Genomic DNA, 20,818 nt, shown 5'->3' with positions numbered 1-20,818 from the left:
CAGTCATCTGAATGCTGACAAGAATTTTATTGACAGTATGCCTCACTCAGTGTAAGAATCACTCAGGTAACTGCACAAAAACTGGCGAATCAGTGCAAAACAAAAACTTTTACAGATACTTAAAAAACATAGAACAGAGAACTTGCCAGCTTAAGCAGTTTTTCCTACGCAACTGAAAAACAACAACAAGTACGAATATTTTACGATAAGAACAGAAAAAGAAATGGAATGTATTAAAATCATGTATAGTAATAAATATAAATATTTTCATGCATCAAATACCATTGAGTGAGTCCCGAAAACTCCAATCTCCAAGAGACCGAGTTAAAGGAAGTTCCCGTTAAGTCGAAGTTAATCCAAAATGAGATAACAGTTCGAGTTAAATATAGGTCAATTGTTACTGAGAAAAGGTGCAATCTTGGCGATGAAAAAGGCATGCAAGTCCCTTGTAAATAGGACTTTTCTTGACAGAGAACATTATCTATCTATATTGTATCAGGACTGAATAAAAACAAAAAAAAAATCTGAAATTTTTGTAGTCTTTGTTTTCCTTTTCTCGAGTAAAAAATTCAAGTTATCTAAAGAAATTAGCCTTAGAGGGAGACGGAAAATAGTTTGAGTTAATGAATGTTGGAGTTATCCGGTGTTTAGGTACCGAGAGCTTACTGTATAATGATAATTTCGACATGCGTGTTAATTTTACGCAACTTGAAAATATAATATACACATTACCAGTATACAAACCTGTACTTATTAAATTATTATGCGGGATATTGGAGAATATAAAAATTAGTGGACATTTTTTCCCGCCTGTTTCATTCATTTTTTCTTGTTCCTTTGTTCGCGTCGTTTCCGTAAAAAACAGACAAGTAAAAATTTTACTGTGGAAAGTTTATCATTTCTTGAACATGATAGTTTAGTAGGCGACGTTTCGGGAGATCCTACTTTCACCATTGGGAAAAGTAAAATGATATTGAGCATCTATTTATATAATTGCAGAGAATCGAAATTCATAAAAATTAACCATTCAGAAACAAGCTGGTAATTACAGTTAATTACGGTAATTAACATTTTTGGACCTAGATGTAGGTAACTACTTCTTCTGTAGGGCTGGTAACCAAATCTCAGGAAGTTGATACGAGATGCTGTTTATGTGTTTGTTACGTTCTACACTGTTGATGGTTTCTTTAATCTTCCCGGCCGTTGTTCTGGATTCTCTCTCAATGATTTTCTTCTCATCCCAATTAAACTGATGACTTCTGCTCCAGCTGTGGTCCGCAATGTCGTTTTTCTTCACATCTCCGTTTCTCACTGCGCGCATATGTTCTTGCACTTGTTGCTCAAATTTTCTTTTTGTTTTGCCTATGTACACTGCATCACAATCTTTACACGGGATTTCGTAAACAACATTGCTTTGTTCTTCCAGGTTTATTTTGTCTTTTTTTTTTAGACAAAGTGCTTCTTAGGGTGTCTTTAAAGTTGAGAATGCATTTAGCACCTGATACAAAGTATAGGAATGCTGATGCGATAAATTCCTCTGATGTGTCCTTGTTGTCTCCGTTGCATCTTCTCTTCACTGTATTTCCTACTTGCGTGATGACTTTATGACTGTATCCATTTGCGATTAATGCATTTCTTACGCGTCGAATTTCTTCTTTCCTCTTGACACTGACTACGCTGTTGGCACGATTCAGTAATGAAGATATAAAACTTTCTTTGCAAGATTTCTGATGGTTTGATTTGAAGTTAAGGTACCGGTCAGTGTGTGTTGGTTTACGATACACTGACACATCGCGTTCAGCCTCAACAGTAAATTTGATTTGTCGATGTAGGCCGTTGATGTGTTCATGGAATTCTTCTAGATGAGATCTTTTGATTATGGCGAATACGTCGTCAACAACAAACAAACTTGCCTTAAAATTTTATAAAAAAACCCGGTTCGGCCCGTATATTAAGTGCGCAGCCCCTAGGCGGCAATGACGTAATCTCAAAAGAGAGGCTAATGACAGCAAAATGGTAGATGAGAACAGTGTCGGCGAATAGGGAAGAGGCAACACCGACACGGGGAGATAAAGATTTATGAAATTGCATACTATACTCCGGTAATGCGTTGATAGTGATCATAAAAATTAGGTTATTTTGTTAGCCTGTTCTTATTAAAGGAATCTTTAGCTATATATCTATTGTATTAAAAGGAATATGCAATGGTTCAAAAATTTTAATATAAGCTACCTAGCTAGCTAGCTATATCCATTAAAAGTAACAAGGCTAGATAGTTATATAGCAGTGCAATTTTGCAATTGGTACAATTTTGCCATATAAAAATAAATTTCTTTCATGCTACTGTGAAGGGCTTAAAAACAGTTTCAATGATGTAGCCCTTAATAAAATACAATGTGTAGCTAGCTAGCAAACTTGTGAATCAAACTGCTTTATAATGTTTTCTTAAGCTATAGCTAGCTATGCACTGTTTGCAATTTTTTCTTTTCTGTTCCAGAGTCAGTAAGTCGGAAAAGGCCGGGAATAAATTTTTTTGCCAGAACTAATTCATGCAAAATTGACAAACACTTGCGAAAATTAATTTCGGTAAAAATTAATTCCTTTAGGGCACTCCTGACCTGTGCTACTGACAGTTGACAGGGCTATGAAATATGGTCTACAAACGATGTGGAGCCCTGGGAACTATTTTGCTTGCTCCAGTATGAAAAATCCCGGGAAAAAATCTGACCACCCGCCCGACCAATTTTTGTGGGGCCTTCAGGAAATACGTTCAAATATGTCTTAAGTTAGTACAGGCCCAACTATTGACAAAGGTATCTCTTGCTTTTAAAAGTCGTATCGTCAGATGGGACAAACTTAACTGTACACAAAGGTCTCTTGCAATTTTAGGAAATGTGTCATAAGATGGGACAGGCCCAACTATTGACAAACAATTCCCATGCTTTTAAAAGACTGTGTCATAGCATGGGACAGGCCCAACTATTGACAAAGGACTCTTGTGTTTTCAAAAATCGTAGTAAAAAGGGACAGATCTAACTATTGACACTTTTTAGAAACTGCCACAACATGGGTCAGTTTGAAGACTCACAGACTAAAGTTAGCCTTGATGGGAAACACACTGTTTCAAATCTAAAAAAAATTAAAGACAGGTCTGGCTCAACTGTGGACAAATGCAGTGTCTAAAGGAGAGGACAAAAGAAAACAAAAATATACAGAGGAAAATAAATCATGAATTCTCTAAATATAATCTATTACAAATATAGCTAAAGTAATGAGCAACACAAATACAATGTCTTTCTTTTCCTTAAAAATTGAACAAATACAGACATAAATTCGTACATAGGACTCGTTTCCAAGTGGTTGTGGGTTTGATCCCCACATAATGCTGTTGTCCAGGCAAGAATTTCAAAGAAGATTTCTGTAGCTCAAATGGGATCTTAAGGACTCTGCTGATACTGATCACATAAAATATAAATTAACTTGTAATATTTCTTTAACTCATAGTCATAATCTTTCTTTTTCTTGAATTTATAACAAAATATTTCAGTCATTAATGCCCCAGCCAAAACGATTTTCGCTCTCAAGTTATGTAATAGGTCAAGCTGCAATAATTCCATCAAAGATTATATTGAAAATTAAACATAGCAAAATAGCTTAAACAACAGCTTAGCTATAGCTATATACACTGAGCTAAATGTTATATTTTGATATCTAAGTCATAATTATTTGGCTAGTCATTAAGCACACAAACATCTCCAATCATTCCACACGAAAGTCTTTTTAAAATCTATTCGCAGATATGGTCTTGCACCAAGAGTTGCCAAGTAGTGTTGTTTTTGCTACCCACAACAATCTTGAAATACATAACTCGATTTAATCTCAGTTAGCCATATACAACAATACCTGGGCAAAAGCTGCAGCAGTTCAGTTTTTTCACTTAATTGGAGTTATAGTTTACGTTAAATACAAGGTCTTTTAACGCCACTTCGCAAGTTGGTGCTGGTCCTTCAATTGACAGGGCAGCATGTCAAAAGATGGATTGTTTTAAGTTGGGTCAAAATAAGCTCACCGCTATAAATGTAAACAATGAAATTCATATGTATATATGTAGGATGATAACCTTTACAGTAACAATAATTCAGGAAAACTAACACTCCAAGCCATTTTGCGATTGGAGGAGGTAAACATCACACTTTTTTAAGAGTATATTAAGGATAAAACACTTTCTTTCGTGATAACTTTTCTTGCTGCATTTTGTTTGTAATGAAACATACACATAAATTGTATCTTATTATTATGATACGAAAAAAGTTAAAAAATGGAGAAAATACGCTTTTGTCTGTAACAAACTCTTATAAAAAGATGTTTTTTACCTCCTTTCTTCCGATATTGTAAAATGATGGAGAGCTGTAGGAATGCATGCACAATTGAATTATCATAAAGGTGTATTAGATAGATGTGCATATTATACATGGTTATAGCGTCACAAATATCGATGGTTATACCCTGTCTATTATTTCCAGGAGGGGCCATGGATTAGATGGAGAGTCCATGGCTTAGATGAGAGGCCTAGAGTATTTGATGCTCATTTTGAGCTACGCAGACCAAAGTAGGGCCTATGCTCTACTAGACAAGTCCCAGCAAGATCCAATGGCCCACACAGTGTGCCATCTCTCCAATTTCCCTCACATGGCTTGGTTTAACCCAGGTCTATGGTAAAATTCATCAAGAGGTACCGAGCCCCGGTCTCTCACACAGAATACAAGAGCAAGTTTCATACCTTTTTCATGGAGGCAGTAGTTGTTTGTCTTTTGTTCTTATTAATTATCTTGCGAGTCTTGTAAGCTATTAACTTGCGCATAATAAACAAAAGATTATTGAAAAAAAACTTATTATAACTGCGCGTAACTATTGTTAAATAGTATTAACATAACTATTCCCAATAGCATAATTGCAAATGTTATCAACTGACACAAAGAGCCATTGTTTAATAGTTTTATTAAATAAAAGTTTTGTGTGGAAACTAAATAAACTAGCGAGAAGGCATTGCTAATTGTGCGTGTTAAATAAAACTTTAATTTTGATAGAAAAGCTTTTTTAGATCACATCGCGTATCATGCGCGACACGAACGGTCAATGATCCTATCCCGATAGAAAAAATGTTACCGAAGAACTTCGCAATGTATAAAAAAATAACGATGCTATTGTGATCGTCACTATTAATCGTGATTGTCGCAATGGATCATGAAAACATTAAAAATATTGGGCAATAGATGGGTATAATCTTGCATCTTATTTTCTTTACATTTAAAGTTCTTTTGCATCTTGTAATATGTAGCAGGTATCATTATTAACTCTTTAAATTGAGAGAATTGTATCAAAGGAAGCTTTTTGAAAACTCCACACCAACAGACTTTTAGTAAAGTTATGTGCAGGACTTTTTGGCTACAAGTTTGATGGCCAGTGTTAATAATTCTGTGAATGAACACTCCTGTCACTAGAAAAGGCCAGTTTTGCCTTTGCATTTCTTGTTGATAGACAAATTAATGTTGACATAATTTCTGTGTTTTTGTGATTTAGTGAGTTTGTGCTGTTTTCTGGTAAGCTGTCACTCTTGTAATAGTTCTATGGAGATCTACTTTGTAAACTAATTTTTGAATATTATATATATTATATATATACACAAAGTTATATTAAATATATCCTGCTTAGTTTTTTACAGTCAAAAACCTAGTAAGCCATTTGTGATATGTGAGCAGATATAGGTTTAAACTTTATTTTTAATTGTGGGTGACCAGCAATGTTTAAATCTTCAAAGTAAGCCACCACAGCGCAGTGCAACACGTCACAAGGTAAATAGTAATGTTTTTCATGAAATTGTATCCTAATTTTTGTTTTTCACGAAAACTAAAATAATGTATAAAAAGAAAAAATATTCACTTTAATCACTAGCGAGAAAATGCCATATTAATAAATAAAAATAAAATTATTTATCTGTTTAATTTTTTTTTAGTTTATGATTTGCTGTTAGGTGTTTTTTGTTGTGTATATTTCTCAAACACCTTTTCAAACATGGAAGGTATACGATTAGTTGCTGGTCAATCTGACTGCGATTTTTAATCTTGAAAGTCAAATGTTGACAGTGACCTTTGACAGGCTGTTATTTTTTTAGTGCCGCTTATAGATTTGACTAATATAGATATTTTGGTATTATGGTTGTCTTTCTCTGAAAGTTGTTTGGAAGAGAATTTTATGACCAACTGCAATGGATCAATGGAAGTTTTTTCAACAACCACTGACCTATATACTGGACAACTTTTTGTGATGTGTAGTTTTTCACAATTCCATTCTTTATCACAACAGAGTAGTATTTTACGACTTGTCTTTGTTTTCAATTTGCAGTGTAGACAAAGGTCTTTCGGTTAATGTTAATGTTAAGAAAATTTAAGATAATTTGAATATCTTGTAATTTTCAAACTAGTTTTTTTTTAACAATCTTATTTTAGCCACGTAGGGGCTTCATATTGCTGTTTATAATAATAAATATAATTGTTACCACCCGTCAATGACAGCTGTGGCTGTCAAAATGTAGGCTAGAATAAACTCATTTGTTCATGACATGATAGAACTGATAAGTGGTATTATTTTTAAAATGATGGATTTGGCATGTTTTTGAAAACTTGTAAAATTTTGCATAAAAAAAAGCCTGATAACTTTATATATTATGATGTTAACACATCAGAACAAGGAAAAACTTCCCAAGAACAGCTATATACAGCAATGTTTAAACTTCATATAATTGCATTTTGATGTTTGTTTAAACTGTATATGATTCCTTTTGATACTATAGGAACAAAGTATGACGTTAAACTTTATCCTATTTTGACGCTTTTAAATAAAAAAATGCTGTTGTTTAAATTTCATAGTATAAGGCATTTCAGAAGTAAAAGCCAAGTATTTGCGGCTCCATACGATCACATTTTGATGTATAGCAAACAACTTTGTTATTATTTTTTATATTTTAAAAATGCAATAATAGCACAAATAATATAATACTTTGTATAACAAAACAAACTCTGAATTATTTTTGAATGAAGATTATAATAATTGGATTACTAATAAAACCAACCTTGTAAAGGAAACAAACTTTTTCATCCAAATTATACATCAAATTATATGAACTTTTTTCCAAACTTCATAATTTTAATGATACTAAAAAGATTGTATTAAAAATAAAATAATACAACAGTTTTTATAAATTGATCCACAGTTTTTGATACAAAATACCTTTGAAAATTTAAGACAGTTCAGCATCTTTTCCAAAACAACTTGGCAAAAATTCTGGTGAATGGGGGTGCAAAGGGTTACGCAAAAAAATGAATCAACTGAAACGTCCTGGTTGCATGATTTACATAATCAATTCTGTGACTTGTGTATTGTAATGACTAGTCTATAAAGCCCGTGGAGAAATCCACTTTTTTTACGTCATGTTACTAAAACAGAAAATGCAATATATAAAGGATGAGTGATCCTTAAATTTTTTCCAGGTGCTAATGACTAATTAATAATATTCCGTTTTTATTTTATGAATTTTTATAAAATTTATTAGATTTTATTTATCAGTTATTAACTAGTAATAAATAATCTTGTGTACAAACGTTTTGTGAATGTAAAAAAATGAGTTTAAATTTGTAATTTTTTTCATTTTTTAAATAAATTTAAAAATATTTGAATCCTCAACAAAGTAGACCAGAAAGATTACCAAATTATATGCATATTTTTTTTTAAGTTGGAACTGTAACGTTTGTATCTCTACACTGCCGGTACCACTCGATACTTTATAGTTACATAAAAAAACATGACAACACAAGACAAAAATGTTTTTGTAACAAGTTTGTTTCTGATAAATTTTCCCCTGTATGCAAAATTTTTTAATTATTTTTAAAATCGTTCATGTCACATAGCTTAACCTGTAAAAGAGTTTGATATATGATAACAGGTTCTTTATATAATCTTATATTTGTAGTTGGCAAGGAAATGGCATTGTTTCATATTAAGGCAGTCAAGTAAGGCAGTCAAGTACATACACAGCCTTTCTATTTCATATCAGTACTAAGCAATTGCAAGAGTGAATGCCAAAATGTTAACAAAGAAGACAGGCAAAAAACAAAAAATTAAATTAGAACGACTGATAAACAAGCTGTATGCTTACAAATATGTGTCTTTTTGTATATTTTAGTATTCACATCTTTGAAATATATAATACAATCTTAGTACTTGGTATGGCTGCTGGAGGAACACTGCAGGTATGTTTGTTACGATTTTAGATTCTAAAAATTAATTTTAAATCATGTTTAAGTCATTTAAATTTATTTGAGTATAAAAGATTTTTTTTCTTCATGTTATTGTTGTCAGAGTGGATTAGAGTAAAGAAATAATAAAGAAAATAATTTTTGTTTCACAAGCAGCTTGCATAAAATTCACTTTCCACAGTTGCCATCAAAAAAAAATTGAAAGAATAAGTTACCACAATAATTTTGTTAATTTACTAAAATCTGTGAAAAGCACGTGGAAACTTCCCTAATTCTCCTAAATTCTCCTAAATTATGATTCTCCTTAAGTGATTAACAATGTCCTAAAATCCTCCTGAAAGTTGCAATGTTAGACTTAAAATAAATCTGTTTGATTAACATAATAAATAACTTACATATTTTCTGTAATCCTGTGTAAGTTTGCAATGTTCCTTTTCATATTGTGAAAATATTTAATCTGATACTTTTTCATGTTTGTATTATATTAACGAAAAATAGGATGAATTGATAATATCTGTTACTAAGATTATGAAATCTTTTAGGATCTCCTAAAAAATCCTAAAACTTGAATGTTAAAATACCTAAATTCCCCCGAAATCTCCTAAAATTTTTCCTCTAAATGTCAATGGCCACCCTGCATTATAAGTTAATGTGCAATGTTTTTTTGGAAATTATCATGATGTGAAAAACAAGGTTTCAGCAACAGTCGTTTGTTTGTTTGCTAAAAGGAAAGGCAATTTTTATAAGAACTAATGGGAACTATAGTTTAAAATAGTCATTGATATCGCTCTGTAGAATGTGACTTTTCCGACTATTTATTAGAATCCTTAAGCATAAGATATTTACAGGTAGCTTTGATAAGACTTTCGATATTACTTTTTAATACTTTTTAAACAGGAAATGATGAAAAAGCGCTAAAAATCAGCAAACCATATAATGTGAATGGCAGCAATGGTTCTAATAAAAACAAATTTTTCTTCAACTTTTTCTGTATATAAAGCAAACCTTTCTCTATAATATGATGGTTTTATATTTAAAAATTGTGACATTTGGAGAATTGGAAAATTGTGGTTGTTTGGTGATTGATTTCTCTTCACGTTTTTAAACAGAATGAGCTTCTTTCAAAAAGTGTTTTTTCACATTTTTTTAGAAAGCTATTGATCTGGTTACAAAAGCTACAGAAGAGGACAAAAAGGGAAATTATTCTGAAGCACTTCGATTATATGAACATGGTGTTGAATATTTCCTTCATGCAATCAAATGTAATTATTATTGTGTTTATTTTGTTATGATTACAAATTTAAAACATTTTCATTAATGTTTGCTGTGTAAAGGTTTTAATCCTCCTCAGCTTGAAATCCTCATCAACTTGAAATCATTATCAGCATTCCCCACCTAATGTATACAGATAATTTTCATATAGATTCCTCCTAACCAGCCTGCTGAAGAATCTCAGTTTCTAAGTAGGTTACAAAAATGAATTTACCAGTTATTGGCAACTTTATAGCAGATGTATGCCTGTTTACATGGTTTGATATGGTGCAAAAAACATTGTTTGATTTGGATTCCATTTTAATACCTGCCCAGTTGATAAATTGTGAAATTTGATTCAAAGAATAAAGAATAAAAAATTCACATAATACAGATAATTGATAAAATGTGAATTCATTTATATAAAGTTTTAAATTGCTATTTCTCATCATCATCATCATTCTCGGCTTAACGTCCGTTTTCCATGCTAGCATGGGTTGGACGGGGTATATTAATGACCCTCTTCCAATCTGATCTAGACTGTGTTAGATCTAAACTCAACTTCCTCTGTATCAAGTCTGTCCTTATAACCTCCTGCCAAGTTTTTCTTGATCTGCCTCTGGGCTTTGCCCTAGAAACTATCAAGTCTCTACACTTACTTACCCAATTATCCTCCTCCATTCTTTCCAAGTGCCCCAGCCAATTCAATCTTCTTATCTGGATAACATCTTTAATTCTACGGAGACTTAGCCTGCTTCTTAACTCATCTGAACTCTTTCTGTCTCTCAGACCGGCGTTACACATCCACCTAACCATTCTCATATCATTCCTATCTAAACGGTCAAGATCTTCTTGCTTCACTGCCCATGTCTCACTACCGTACAACATAACACTTCTTACACAGGCCTCATACAACCTACCTTTTACCTCAATTGACAGGACTCTGCAAGTCAACAAAGGAAGTAACTCTCTGAACTTTTTCCAAGCAGAACCTATCCTGCAAGTAACACTTCTACCAACACCCCCTTCACTGCCCAACATATCAATTTCTGGAAAATTTAAAAAGATGCAGAAAACAGAATGGACAATGCAACATTTTTCTTTAAAAACAAAAAACTATTTTGCTTAATGCAACATACCTTTCAGGTGTTTTTTCCTAAAAATCTCTTTGAAATCCTTTTCAGGAAAATCAGTAAAATAAGATTTTCGTGCAATTTTTGGCCCTTGTTCATGCGGATAGTAGCAAATTAGACAAATTTAAAGCTTTCGATGATGTCACAGAAAAAGTGCTGACAAAAGCAAAAAAATCTTGCTGCTATTTTTATCTTCTATGAAGTACTATAGGTGTGTCAAGTTTAATTTTTCGGATTTAAGTCTCCCAATTTATTTAGACTTTTTTGTCATAAAATAATTTTTTATATTATTTCTTGAACATGGTTGTTAAAGGAGCCAACGTTTTAGGAGATCCTTATGCTATTTTTTCCCTTTTATTTTGTTGTTTAAGTGCTTCTGGTAGGAGATATAAAACACATTTATCATTTAAGAAATGAAAATTATTTTCAATAATTTATGAACACTGGAAAAACCAACCAAATTAATGTCAAGTTTTTTACTCCATTTCATAGATGATGCTCAAAGTGAGCGATCAAAGGAAAGTATACGTGCCAAGTGTATATCATACTTAGAAAGAGCAGAAAAGCTAAAAACCTTCATTGCTGATAAAGATGCGAAAAAGCCAGTTAAAGATGGTGATGGAAAGTAAGTTAAATTTTTATAATGTCGTTTGTTGGTGGTAGAAATCTGGTGGATTGGATTGTTGTTTGTTTTTTGTGGTTCCATTATACATGTAGTTTATTCTGGAAAAATATATTTATTTACGCAGATATCTGCAGAACTAATTTGCATGTATTAAGTTCTATGTGACATTACGATTTATCTGCCAAACGAATATCTCAACCAGATAAACTTTAGGATACATGATGTGAGGCTTATATTTTAAGTTATTTATGCAGACAATGGCATTGGTGGGGCAGTAGGCCTTTTCAGTCCTCAAGTTACAGATATAATTAACTGACAGTATTGACTTCATAAACTTTGACCTTTTGACTTATTTTCATTGAAGTGAACTGAGCATGCACAAAAGTAAATTTTCTAAATAACACCATAGTGTGACTTTTGCCGTTAAATAAGAAACATACATACTAAGTGTGTTCGATATCTTTAAGTGCAGCTGGAAAACCCAAACGTTGACAAGTGTACTACTTCAAAAACTATGCACATCATATAAATACTGTGATAACCCAAGCAACTAAATGTGGAGACGTTTTAATGTATATGAGATAAGCAATGCGTATTCGAAGAGCTTTTTGTAAACAAAACAAACAAACAAACAAAGAAATAGAACAATTAAAAATCACAACCGAGAGTACCTATATACTTTGGTTATTTATAGATCCTCTGGTGGCAAAGCAGGAAATAATAGTGATGACGAGAGTGAAGAAAATAAAAAATATAAAGCACAACTAGGCGGCGCCATTGTGATGGAAAAGCCAAATATAAAATGGTCCGATGTTGCTGGATTGGAAGCAGCAAAAGAAGCATTAAAAGAAGCAGTCATCTTACCCATTAAATTTCCCCATCTTTTTACAGGTAAGAACAGTTTCTGTAGAGATGTGTGCTAAATAATTTTTTTTCCATGTTTTAAAGCCTATTTTTTTTTCTTGTTTTCTAGGGAAGAGAACACCTTGGAGAGGAATTCTGTTATTTGGTGTAATTGTTTTTTTACTTTTATTTTTTGTATATATATAGAACAAACCTCTATTGCAGACATCAAGAAGTATTTGTGTATCCTTCATAAGCTTTTATTATCATGAATAAACCAACTTTTTCTGTAGCCTCCTGGTACTGGAAAATCATATTTAGCAAAAGCTGTTGCTACTGAAGCCAACAACTCAACATTTTTCTCAGTCTCATCATCAGATTTAGTGTCGAAATGGCTTGGAGAATCTGAAAGGTAACTCTCAGAAACGTCTGTTTGCATATTCAACTTTTGCATATTCAACTTTTGCATATTCAACTTTTGCATATTCAACTTTTGCATATTCAACGTCTGCAATGGTATGACCTGTGTTGAATTCTTTATGCTGTTCACCTTATGGTAAAAAGGAATAACAAGCTACAGATTTGTAACTTTATGCGTTGTTTTCTTTGTTTTATTTTTCTGTTAATTTTTTAGACTTGTCAAAGCTTTGTTTGAGATGGCTCGAGAAAACAAACCGTCTATTATCTTCATAGACGAAGTTGACTCACTGTGTGCCTCTCGTAGTGAAAATGAAAGTGAATCTGCTAGAAGGATCAAAACAGAGTTTTTGGTGCAAATGCAAGGTAATAAAGTATTCCGTATTTTTTAAATTTTCTTAAGGGTTTTAAATCTTTTAAAGATTTACTTAACATAAAGGGCATGTTTGGTATCATATTACCATAAAAAGGTAATTTTTGCCATCAAGCATCATTTTTTGAGCTGTGAAAACAATAACAAATCAAGGTGGTAACATTCAACATGCCTGTTATGTCTTCTTTTAAAACATTTATGTTCAACGTATATATATAAATCTATGAGATGTATTTGTGTAGAAGTCCTGTAAACTGTGCATCAAAAGTACATGATCCTACACATTATATTGATACGCGTTGCAAGCTTATACTATTTATAAAAAAAATTGTTGAATGCACCATCACAGTGTTTTCATAGTGGTTCACTATCTGTATTAAATTGATTTTTTTCGCAAATCATAGAACTAGTCTGTTATAACAACTTGTCTGTATGTATGATAATGCTATCCCAATGCTTTGGCATAACAGGGCGTCGAAATGATAATGCAAGCAGTCTTTTTTATGGAAAAATATCACCTATGTTTCAGCCAAAACGACGTGTTTTGAATTGTTCTTATTTGTCTATGATAAATTAATGATGGGTTTCACTTGCATAACAGGTGTTGGTGTTGATAACGATGGTATCCTTGTTCTTGGTGCGACAAATATTCCATGGGTATTAGATTCTGCCATTCGGAGAAGGTATAGATATGAATATAAACTTTTGTTTAGTTGATAAACAAGCCAGGCTTAGACATTTTTTTATGTTTTGTTGATTATGTTTTTTTTTAGATTTGAGAAGCGTATTTATATTCCACTGCCAGATGCATCAGCCAGATTGACCATGTTTAATTTGCACATTGGTCAAACGCCACATTGCATACCACCGGAAAAGTTTAAGCAATTAGCACAGAACTCTGAAGGGTATCTATTGGATCTAATTTAATTTTTTTTAAGCTTATATGCAGGGGAAAATCATTTCTATAATTTTTTTAAGAAAAGCTAACAAAAAGCTCCCATCGGGTTCATTTAAGTTTAAATAATTATAAACAAAATATAGATGTCTGGTTTTCTACACTCACTTGTTTCTTGAAAAAGAAGTATATTTTCGCGCGTTTTAAATTTCTTGTTAAAAAATTATGCGCGCATTTTCTGGTGCAACAGCTAGTGCGCGCGAACATTAGTACGATTAAAGTATCAATCATATATAATTTTTTTTTTATTTATTATTATTTAAATATCTAGCTACTCTGGAGCCGATATAAGTATCGTTGTCCGAGATGCGTTGATGCAACCTGTTCGAAAAGTGCAATCAGCTACTCACTTTAAAAGGGTGTGTGCTTCTTTTTAAATATTTATCAGCTAAGAATATCTGCAAATGTATTGATCTGTTTGGATCATTTTGCAGGAGAGAAAAAAGCTCACGGTATTAAAATTTTATTACTGTGGAAAGTTTATCATTTCTTGAACATGATAGTTTAGCAGGCCTGCTAATCTACTAACCTAGCCTGCTAAACTATCATGTTCAAGAAATGATAAACTTTCCACAGTAATATGAATACTGAACAGACAAACCGAAATAATATCTTCAATGATTAAAATTTTAATTTTGGTTTTGTTAGGTGCGAGGAAAGTCAAGAGATAACCCAAATATAGAAGTTGACGACTTGCTGACGCCATGTTCACCAGGTACATTTTTTAATTCCCACCTGCATCTCCCAAAAGTTGTCTATTCTTAGTAACGCTTTTTTGTGTTACCACGGGAGACTGCCATCTTTGATTCAAGAGAACCTACAAATCTCTTTAATAATAGCCATATTTTTTTTCTGTCTCTGCGGGGAACCCCGCTGACTTAGAAAACCATGCTACGGGAACACGAATATCAATTGCGACATATTTTTCTCCACTTTGTTGCGACGGGGTAATTTAAAAGGACAGGCGAACCAGTGGACTTTTCCACAGGTTAACGACTTGACCTTTTTTGTAATAGCCGCTCTCTGTCTGCATTTGCGCAAAATGATACCACAGTAGCGAGACACACAAAATGCGGTATAGAAAGGACGGCAAACCCGTGGATTCATCCACGGGATATCGACTATTTATATATGGTTTTTGTTGCTCTCTCTTTCTTTATAAAGAATCAGGGAATTTGAATTCAGTTTTTTTTTCACATGATCAACGCTAATTTGTTCCTAGTTTTTATTATATCTTAAACACATTTTATTTTTACCATTTAGCCAAGAGAGAGTTTTTAATTTTTGTATTGTGACTGTTCGGATTATATGACTTATACATCAGGAGAAATTTTGCCACATAAAATTTAAGTACAAATTTTGTAAACAAATTTCCGTCTTGCTCTTATTTTGTTCTTATTTTTCAGCCATTCCCAACCTTAATAAAATTGTCCAGATAGAAGAAGAATATACAGTTTTAGAAATATGTTTATATTTTTTAATAAGAACAAATTTATAAGAACAAGAAGGCTGCGATTGGCTAAAAAAATAAAAACAAAATGAGAATAATTTATCTTCCATGACAGAGAAATATCACACAATTAAATAAATAAAAAAATGCTTAAAGTGTAACAACAATTAAAATCAATTTTAACCTGAAAAGAAAATAACATGGTAAGTCGGAACCAAATTTCCTGATTCATATAAAAAAGGCGTTTATACGTGTCAGGTAATGATATCTACAAATACAGGTATTGGCCATTCTCAATTCCATCTCTCTCTCTCTTTCCTTCAAGATTTCGTCAAATTTCTTTTAACTATATGTAAGCGTGTTTTTTTTTGTGACTGTGCAAGCACATTTTTGTGACTATACAAGCATATTTTTTGTGACTATACAAGCATATTTTTGTGACTATATAAGCGTGTTTTTTGTGACTATACAAGCATATTTTTGTGACTATATTAGCGTATTTTTCGTGACTATATAAGCGTGTTTTTCGTGAATATAGAGGCATATTTTTTGTTCTATAGGTGATCCAAATGCACAGGAAATGAGTTGGATGGATGTCGATGGTGACAAACTGTTGGAACCAGTTGTTAATTTTGTAAGTATTTGGATGACCCTGTTCATAACTTCAACATGTTACATGTGACGTAAAATTCTAACCAAACTGTAATAAGCGCTCTGTAAATTGACTTTTTTTACAAACTGATTAGAGGTTGAGTTATGTATTTATTTATTTCTAAACAGGATGATATGAAGAGATCGCTTCATTCTATTCGACCAACTGTAAATGAAGACGACCTAGTAAAATTGAAAAAGTTTACTGAAGATTTCGGACAGGAAGGTTAAATGTATGGAAAATCGTTATAACGAGCGTTGGAATGATGGCAAAAAAATTGTAAATAAACTTAGCAGCATAAAATTCTATGGTTATTACATGGCATGATTAATGAAATGTTGTAAACTTAAAAACACAAAAACCAACAAATTGCCATGAACAAGTTTAAGTTAATTTTTAAGTGATTAAACAGCATTATGATTTCTCCATTATCTATCTAATATCTATTACCTATTATCTTGCGGCATATTTTTTTGGAATTGATAGTGAGTTTTTGTGACAAATTTATATCATAAAATGATTATATATAGTGGAATCTCACTTAAAGCGAACACCTGTCTCAGATAGATAGTTTGATTTGAACCAGAAGAATTCTTTAAAAAACTCTCACATTGCAGTCTCCAATGTGGACACAGGTAGATCGGTCGGTAACCTTTTAACGCAGACACCTTATGTGTGTGATAATTTCTGTTAAATTTTAGCGTCCTAAAAGCTGAAATTAGTGAATATTTTTTATTCCTTTTTGTCGTTTTGTTTAGACGAAATAATTTCAATGGTTTTCTCTAAACCATTCGGCAACAACCACATGGGCAATGTCAAATTCGTATTCTCTTTCTCAGGGGCAGACATCTTTGGTATCCGCTTTAAGAAGGTTCTACTGTATATAACATATTTGGCGAGGACGTTCTGTTTAGTTTCTTCCTTTGATATATTATGGCTAGATGTCTACGCTTCCTGTTTTATTGTGAAATAAAATTCGACATTTTGTATACTGTTTGTCGTTCCTGAAGATAGTTATTGCTGTGCGTAACACATCAATATCCTATCCTCTAAAAAATAGAAGATGTACAATGATAAGGGGGAAATTGTACACATCGTACACAGGTAATAGTAAGGATAGTGATCGCGAGTTCTTCGACTGAGCATAATTTTTGTTGGACCTGTGATTTCACGACTTTTTTTTCCAACTTTTATCGAGCCTTGTAATAGAATTTTTTTTAAATTTTGTGATAGTGTTCACTGTGTCTTTTTCAAGAATTTGGTCTATACATTTCTGCTACTCCCAATGAAGGGTCAGAAATCCGATTCACACGGAGGACTGGGACTAGCGAGCTCACCTACACAAAGGCCCACCAACTCACAAATAAGGCAAAAAGAAGATGCAAAATTATGGCTGCCGCTGCTCCATTTTGCGAAGGGCACATAATCTTATATAAAAAACTACATAGCATGAAACACTTTAGCCAAGATAATTTAAGGACACGTTTGGATATCATAATAAAGTTTATGATTTTGTGGCAGTAACTTGATTTATTGCTTTCGTTTCTGGTGATTCTTCTGAACCAATCTATTTGTTGAAAGTCGAGGAAAGGAAAATGGCCGAAAAAGAAGAACATGATGACTTTGGTCATATCATTCCACCTGGCGAGTTCTTTATCCGTGGCCTAAAGAACCTAAAGAAAGAAAGATCTAGTTTATTATTATTATTATTATTATTATTATTATTTTTATTATTATTATTATTATTATTATTATTATTATTATTATTATTATTATTATTATTATTATTATTATTATTATTATTATTATTATTGAAATTATTTACCCAGGATAACCTCTTCAGTTTCTATTGGTACTGCTATCAACGAGACACCTGCTAAGGGGGTCCTAGTGCATTTAAAGCTCTTATTTGAGCTACGAAAGTCGTGCAAGGTTCTTTTTGTTGCAATTTAGTTTAAGGAAACGATTATTTTGATCTTAAAATACTCCGATCTTAAATGTTTTATTATAACTTTGAACTTCTTTTTTATGTGTGGCTTTAGTTCCCTTTGCGTTGAACAGCTACAAAATGAACTATTATGTCTGGATTTGAAAAAATGACTATCTCCTTTTAAATTACTCCGATAAATATCGTTCAAATGCATCAAGGTTCTATAAGTGTGTGTGAAATTTGGATTTGTTTACAAGAACAAGCCACTCTTGAAACGTCAGAGTTTGTTATTTTTCTTCATGGCCTACTTTTATCATAACTCACTCCAGCTTCATTAAAAATTACTCCTTAAACTTAAATATCACATAATATACCTTAGACAATGTGTTGAAAATGTTGAAAACATTAAATTTGATGAGAGGAGTGAGATATGCTCAAAAACACTCATGGACTTTTTGATCTCGAAATACGAAATATTAAATTTTATCAGTTTTATCCATTAGTAATTATTGAAATGTATGTATTTCTATATTTTCATTATTAATACATTATTCTTCACTGTTTATTAAACATTTAGTGATTTTGAAATTTTAGAATATGCTAATTTGGTACAGTAAAAAAAATGTTCTTAAAGGTTTTGACCTTGGGGATAGAAGTAATGCTTTTTAGGTGCATGAACGCGAAAATAAGGTTTGTCTGTAGCCACCTATTGAAAAAAAATTGTGCATTTGGAAAAGCGCATTGGCGGGACACTCGTATAAAGAGATATCACAGGTCAATAGGAGAATCAAACGTAGAAGCATGAGGAATACATCGCCGTATACATTTCACTTGTCAAGTGGTGACACATTAGGTTTCTGGTGGTTAAATAAGAGATATTTATATGCGTCGTAAGAAAGTAAGGTTGTGATTTTAAAGTTTTTCATTAAACACTGTGTTTACTTTTTACCATTTTCAGCTCTAAAATATCCAGGGTAGAATTAACTTCGTTCTTAGTACTTTTTTCCGGGACGGTTCATGCGATGGCCCCTATGGCTCTTTCCACTCCTTTTCTTCTCCAAAATCTTCTCTTCTTTCGAAACACTTCTCTTCTAAAGTGTGAGACACTTCTCTTCCATGAACTCAAAAAATTCCCAGGGTCAATTTTAGTCCGTAATATTATTTAAGCTGCACGTTTTAATGACATACCGTTCCTGGCAATAAAAAGATCAAGTGTTCTTAGTAATTATTAAATCTCTAACGTACGAACCGTCCCGAAAAAAGGAGTAGTAGGAGGGGATGAATTAAAGTAGGGTTTCGCTCCTTTATTAAATCTAAAAAAATTGTGTACATTATTACAATTGGTGGACTATATATATATACTTCACATAAAAATACATTGTTGTATTTTTATTAGGGCATTTCTTTATTTTTATAAAAGAGCATGTAGTTTGCTTGGTGGACACTATCATGATTTTAATGAATCTTTGCAGCCATTTATTTTGTCAGTCAGCTTATGTAAATGTCGTCATTGTAGCACTAATGTTTCTAGTCTGCTTTCCGTGAGCCACTATGTCCGGACGGGCCGAATAGAAAGATACTTCCTTCTTGGTAAATCTCATTATTTATTTGTATGCAGCCAAACTAGTAATCCACTTTCTTATTATAACCAACTTCTTACAGTTGCTTGAGACACAAATCCTTTACTAGAATGAAACCAAGTAACTTGTAAGAAACAACCAGTGAGATGTCAATAAAAAAAAGAAGAGAAGAAAAGAAAAAATAACAAAACAACAGGAATTATTAAAACAGCAAATGTTTTCAAGACTTTTCTTGTTCATAGTCTATAAGTTTTTCTTCTATAGACTATGTCTTGTTCTGCAAACGTGATTGAGACGGAAGTTTGATTTTAATTGCAACACCAGTCTAACCTTGGAGGAAAGGTCTAACTGAGCAAGCAAACACATAAATTTAGTATTCATAAGTAAATAGATAACAAGCAAAAAGTAGCAGTAGTCAGAATTTTGCTTGCTACAAGGCGTGTGGCAGAAAACTTCATGCGCTGTTGTTAACAAGTAAATAAGACTAAGGACGAGGTTTACGAGCATCATACATCCCCTTTGATCGATTTTCATGAATGTCAACAAACGTAGGGCTATTATTTGAAACAACTGATCACGAAAATTTAAATCCGTTGCAGTGTTTTGGCGGTCTTGATTTGATAAATTTAATGTGAATATGGAGAATGTTGTACACAGGGTATTTGCTAATTTTTTTGTGTGTATTTTTTTCAGCCTTCTGTTACTTATTTTGAAAGATGTTTAGCTATGTAGTTATAAAGTAACTACATGAAACATGCAATCAATATCCAAAGTGACAGATGCTATTCCAGAACATAATGAGAGGGAATGAGACATAATGAGAGGCTAACTTTGTGTAGCTACAAGCCTACATGTCTACCAAGAACCCACTAAAAATTGGAATAGCTGAGGTGAAAAATATTAAACTGAGTTGTTTATTGTCCTTTTTGTCTTCCACAATTGTTCTAAGATTGGACATGTATGTCCATATAGATTGGGCAGTCCAGTTTTAAAACTGGTCACCCATTTGTCATTGTCGTAAGAAAGGAAATGTGCTTTGCTTGGTTGACACTACCATGATTTTGAGAACTCTCGGTAGCCATCTGTTTTGCCATTTATTGTGTCCCTTGATAAATAAAATTAATTACTTTGCTACTGATCTGAATTGATTCGTGATGGTTAGAATGTCAGACAAGAAAGTGGTAAAAAAACGTGAAAGTTATATGGGGGGAAGAGTGTGTTTCCCAGCATAGGTTGCTGGTTTGTGATATTATTTTGAAGAGTGTTAAAGAAGCCAAGGGAAACTGCAGGCCCCATT

The 20,818-nt window shown here is 32.5% G+C and overlaps 1 protein-coding gene across 2 annotated transcripts; it reads left to right on the top strand.

Moving 5' to 3' along the window:
* The first annotated feature begins 2,019 nt into the window (after positions 1-2,019).
* On the top strand, positions 2,020-17,000 carry LOC130613891 (vacuolar protein sorting-associated protein 4-like). Of its 2 annotated transcripts, XM_057435247.1 has the most exons (14): positions 2,020-2,102; positions 8,240-8,306; positions 9,463-9,574; positions 11,189-11,321; positions 12,016-12,212; positions 12,295-12,332; positions 12,458-12,576; positions 12,799-12,947; positions 13,556-13,637; positions 13,728-13,859; positions 14,181-14,268; positions 14,558-14,624; positions 15,920-15,993; positions 16,140-17,000. In XM_057435247.1, the coding sequence occupies exons 1-14, from the start codon at positions 2,080-2,082 to the stop codon at positions 16,239-16,241; spliced, it is 1,383 nt and encodes a 460-aa protein (XP_057291230.1). In that variant the 5' UTR covers positions 2,020-2,079; the 3' UTR covers positions 16,242-17,000. The 2 variants fall into 2 exon arrangements, with proteins under 2 accessions (XP_057291230.1, XP_057291229.1); XM_057435246.1 differs by lacking the exon at positions 2,020-2,102 and having other exon boundaries at positions 7,924-8,306.
* The last annotated feature ends 3,818 nt before the right edge of the window (positions 17,001-20,818 follow it).

The sequence above is a fragment of the Hydractinia symbiolongicarpus genome, chromosome 11, assembly GCF_029227915.1.
Source record: "Hydractinia symbiolongicarpus strain clone_291-10 chromosome 11, HSymV2.1, whole genome shotgun sequence".
In the NCBI taxonomy this organism is placed as follows: domain Eukaryota; kingdom Metazoa; phylum Cnidaria; class Hydrozoa; order Anthoathecata; family Hydractiniidae; genus Hydractinia; species Hydractinia symbiolongicarpus.
This window is presented reverse-complemented; position numbering and strand designations above follow the sequence as displayed.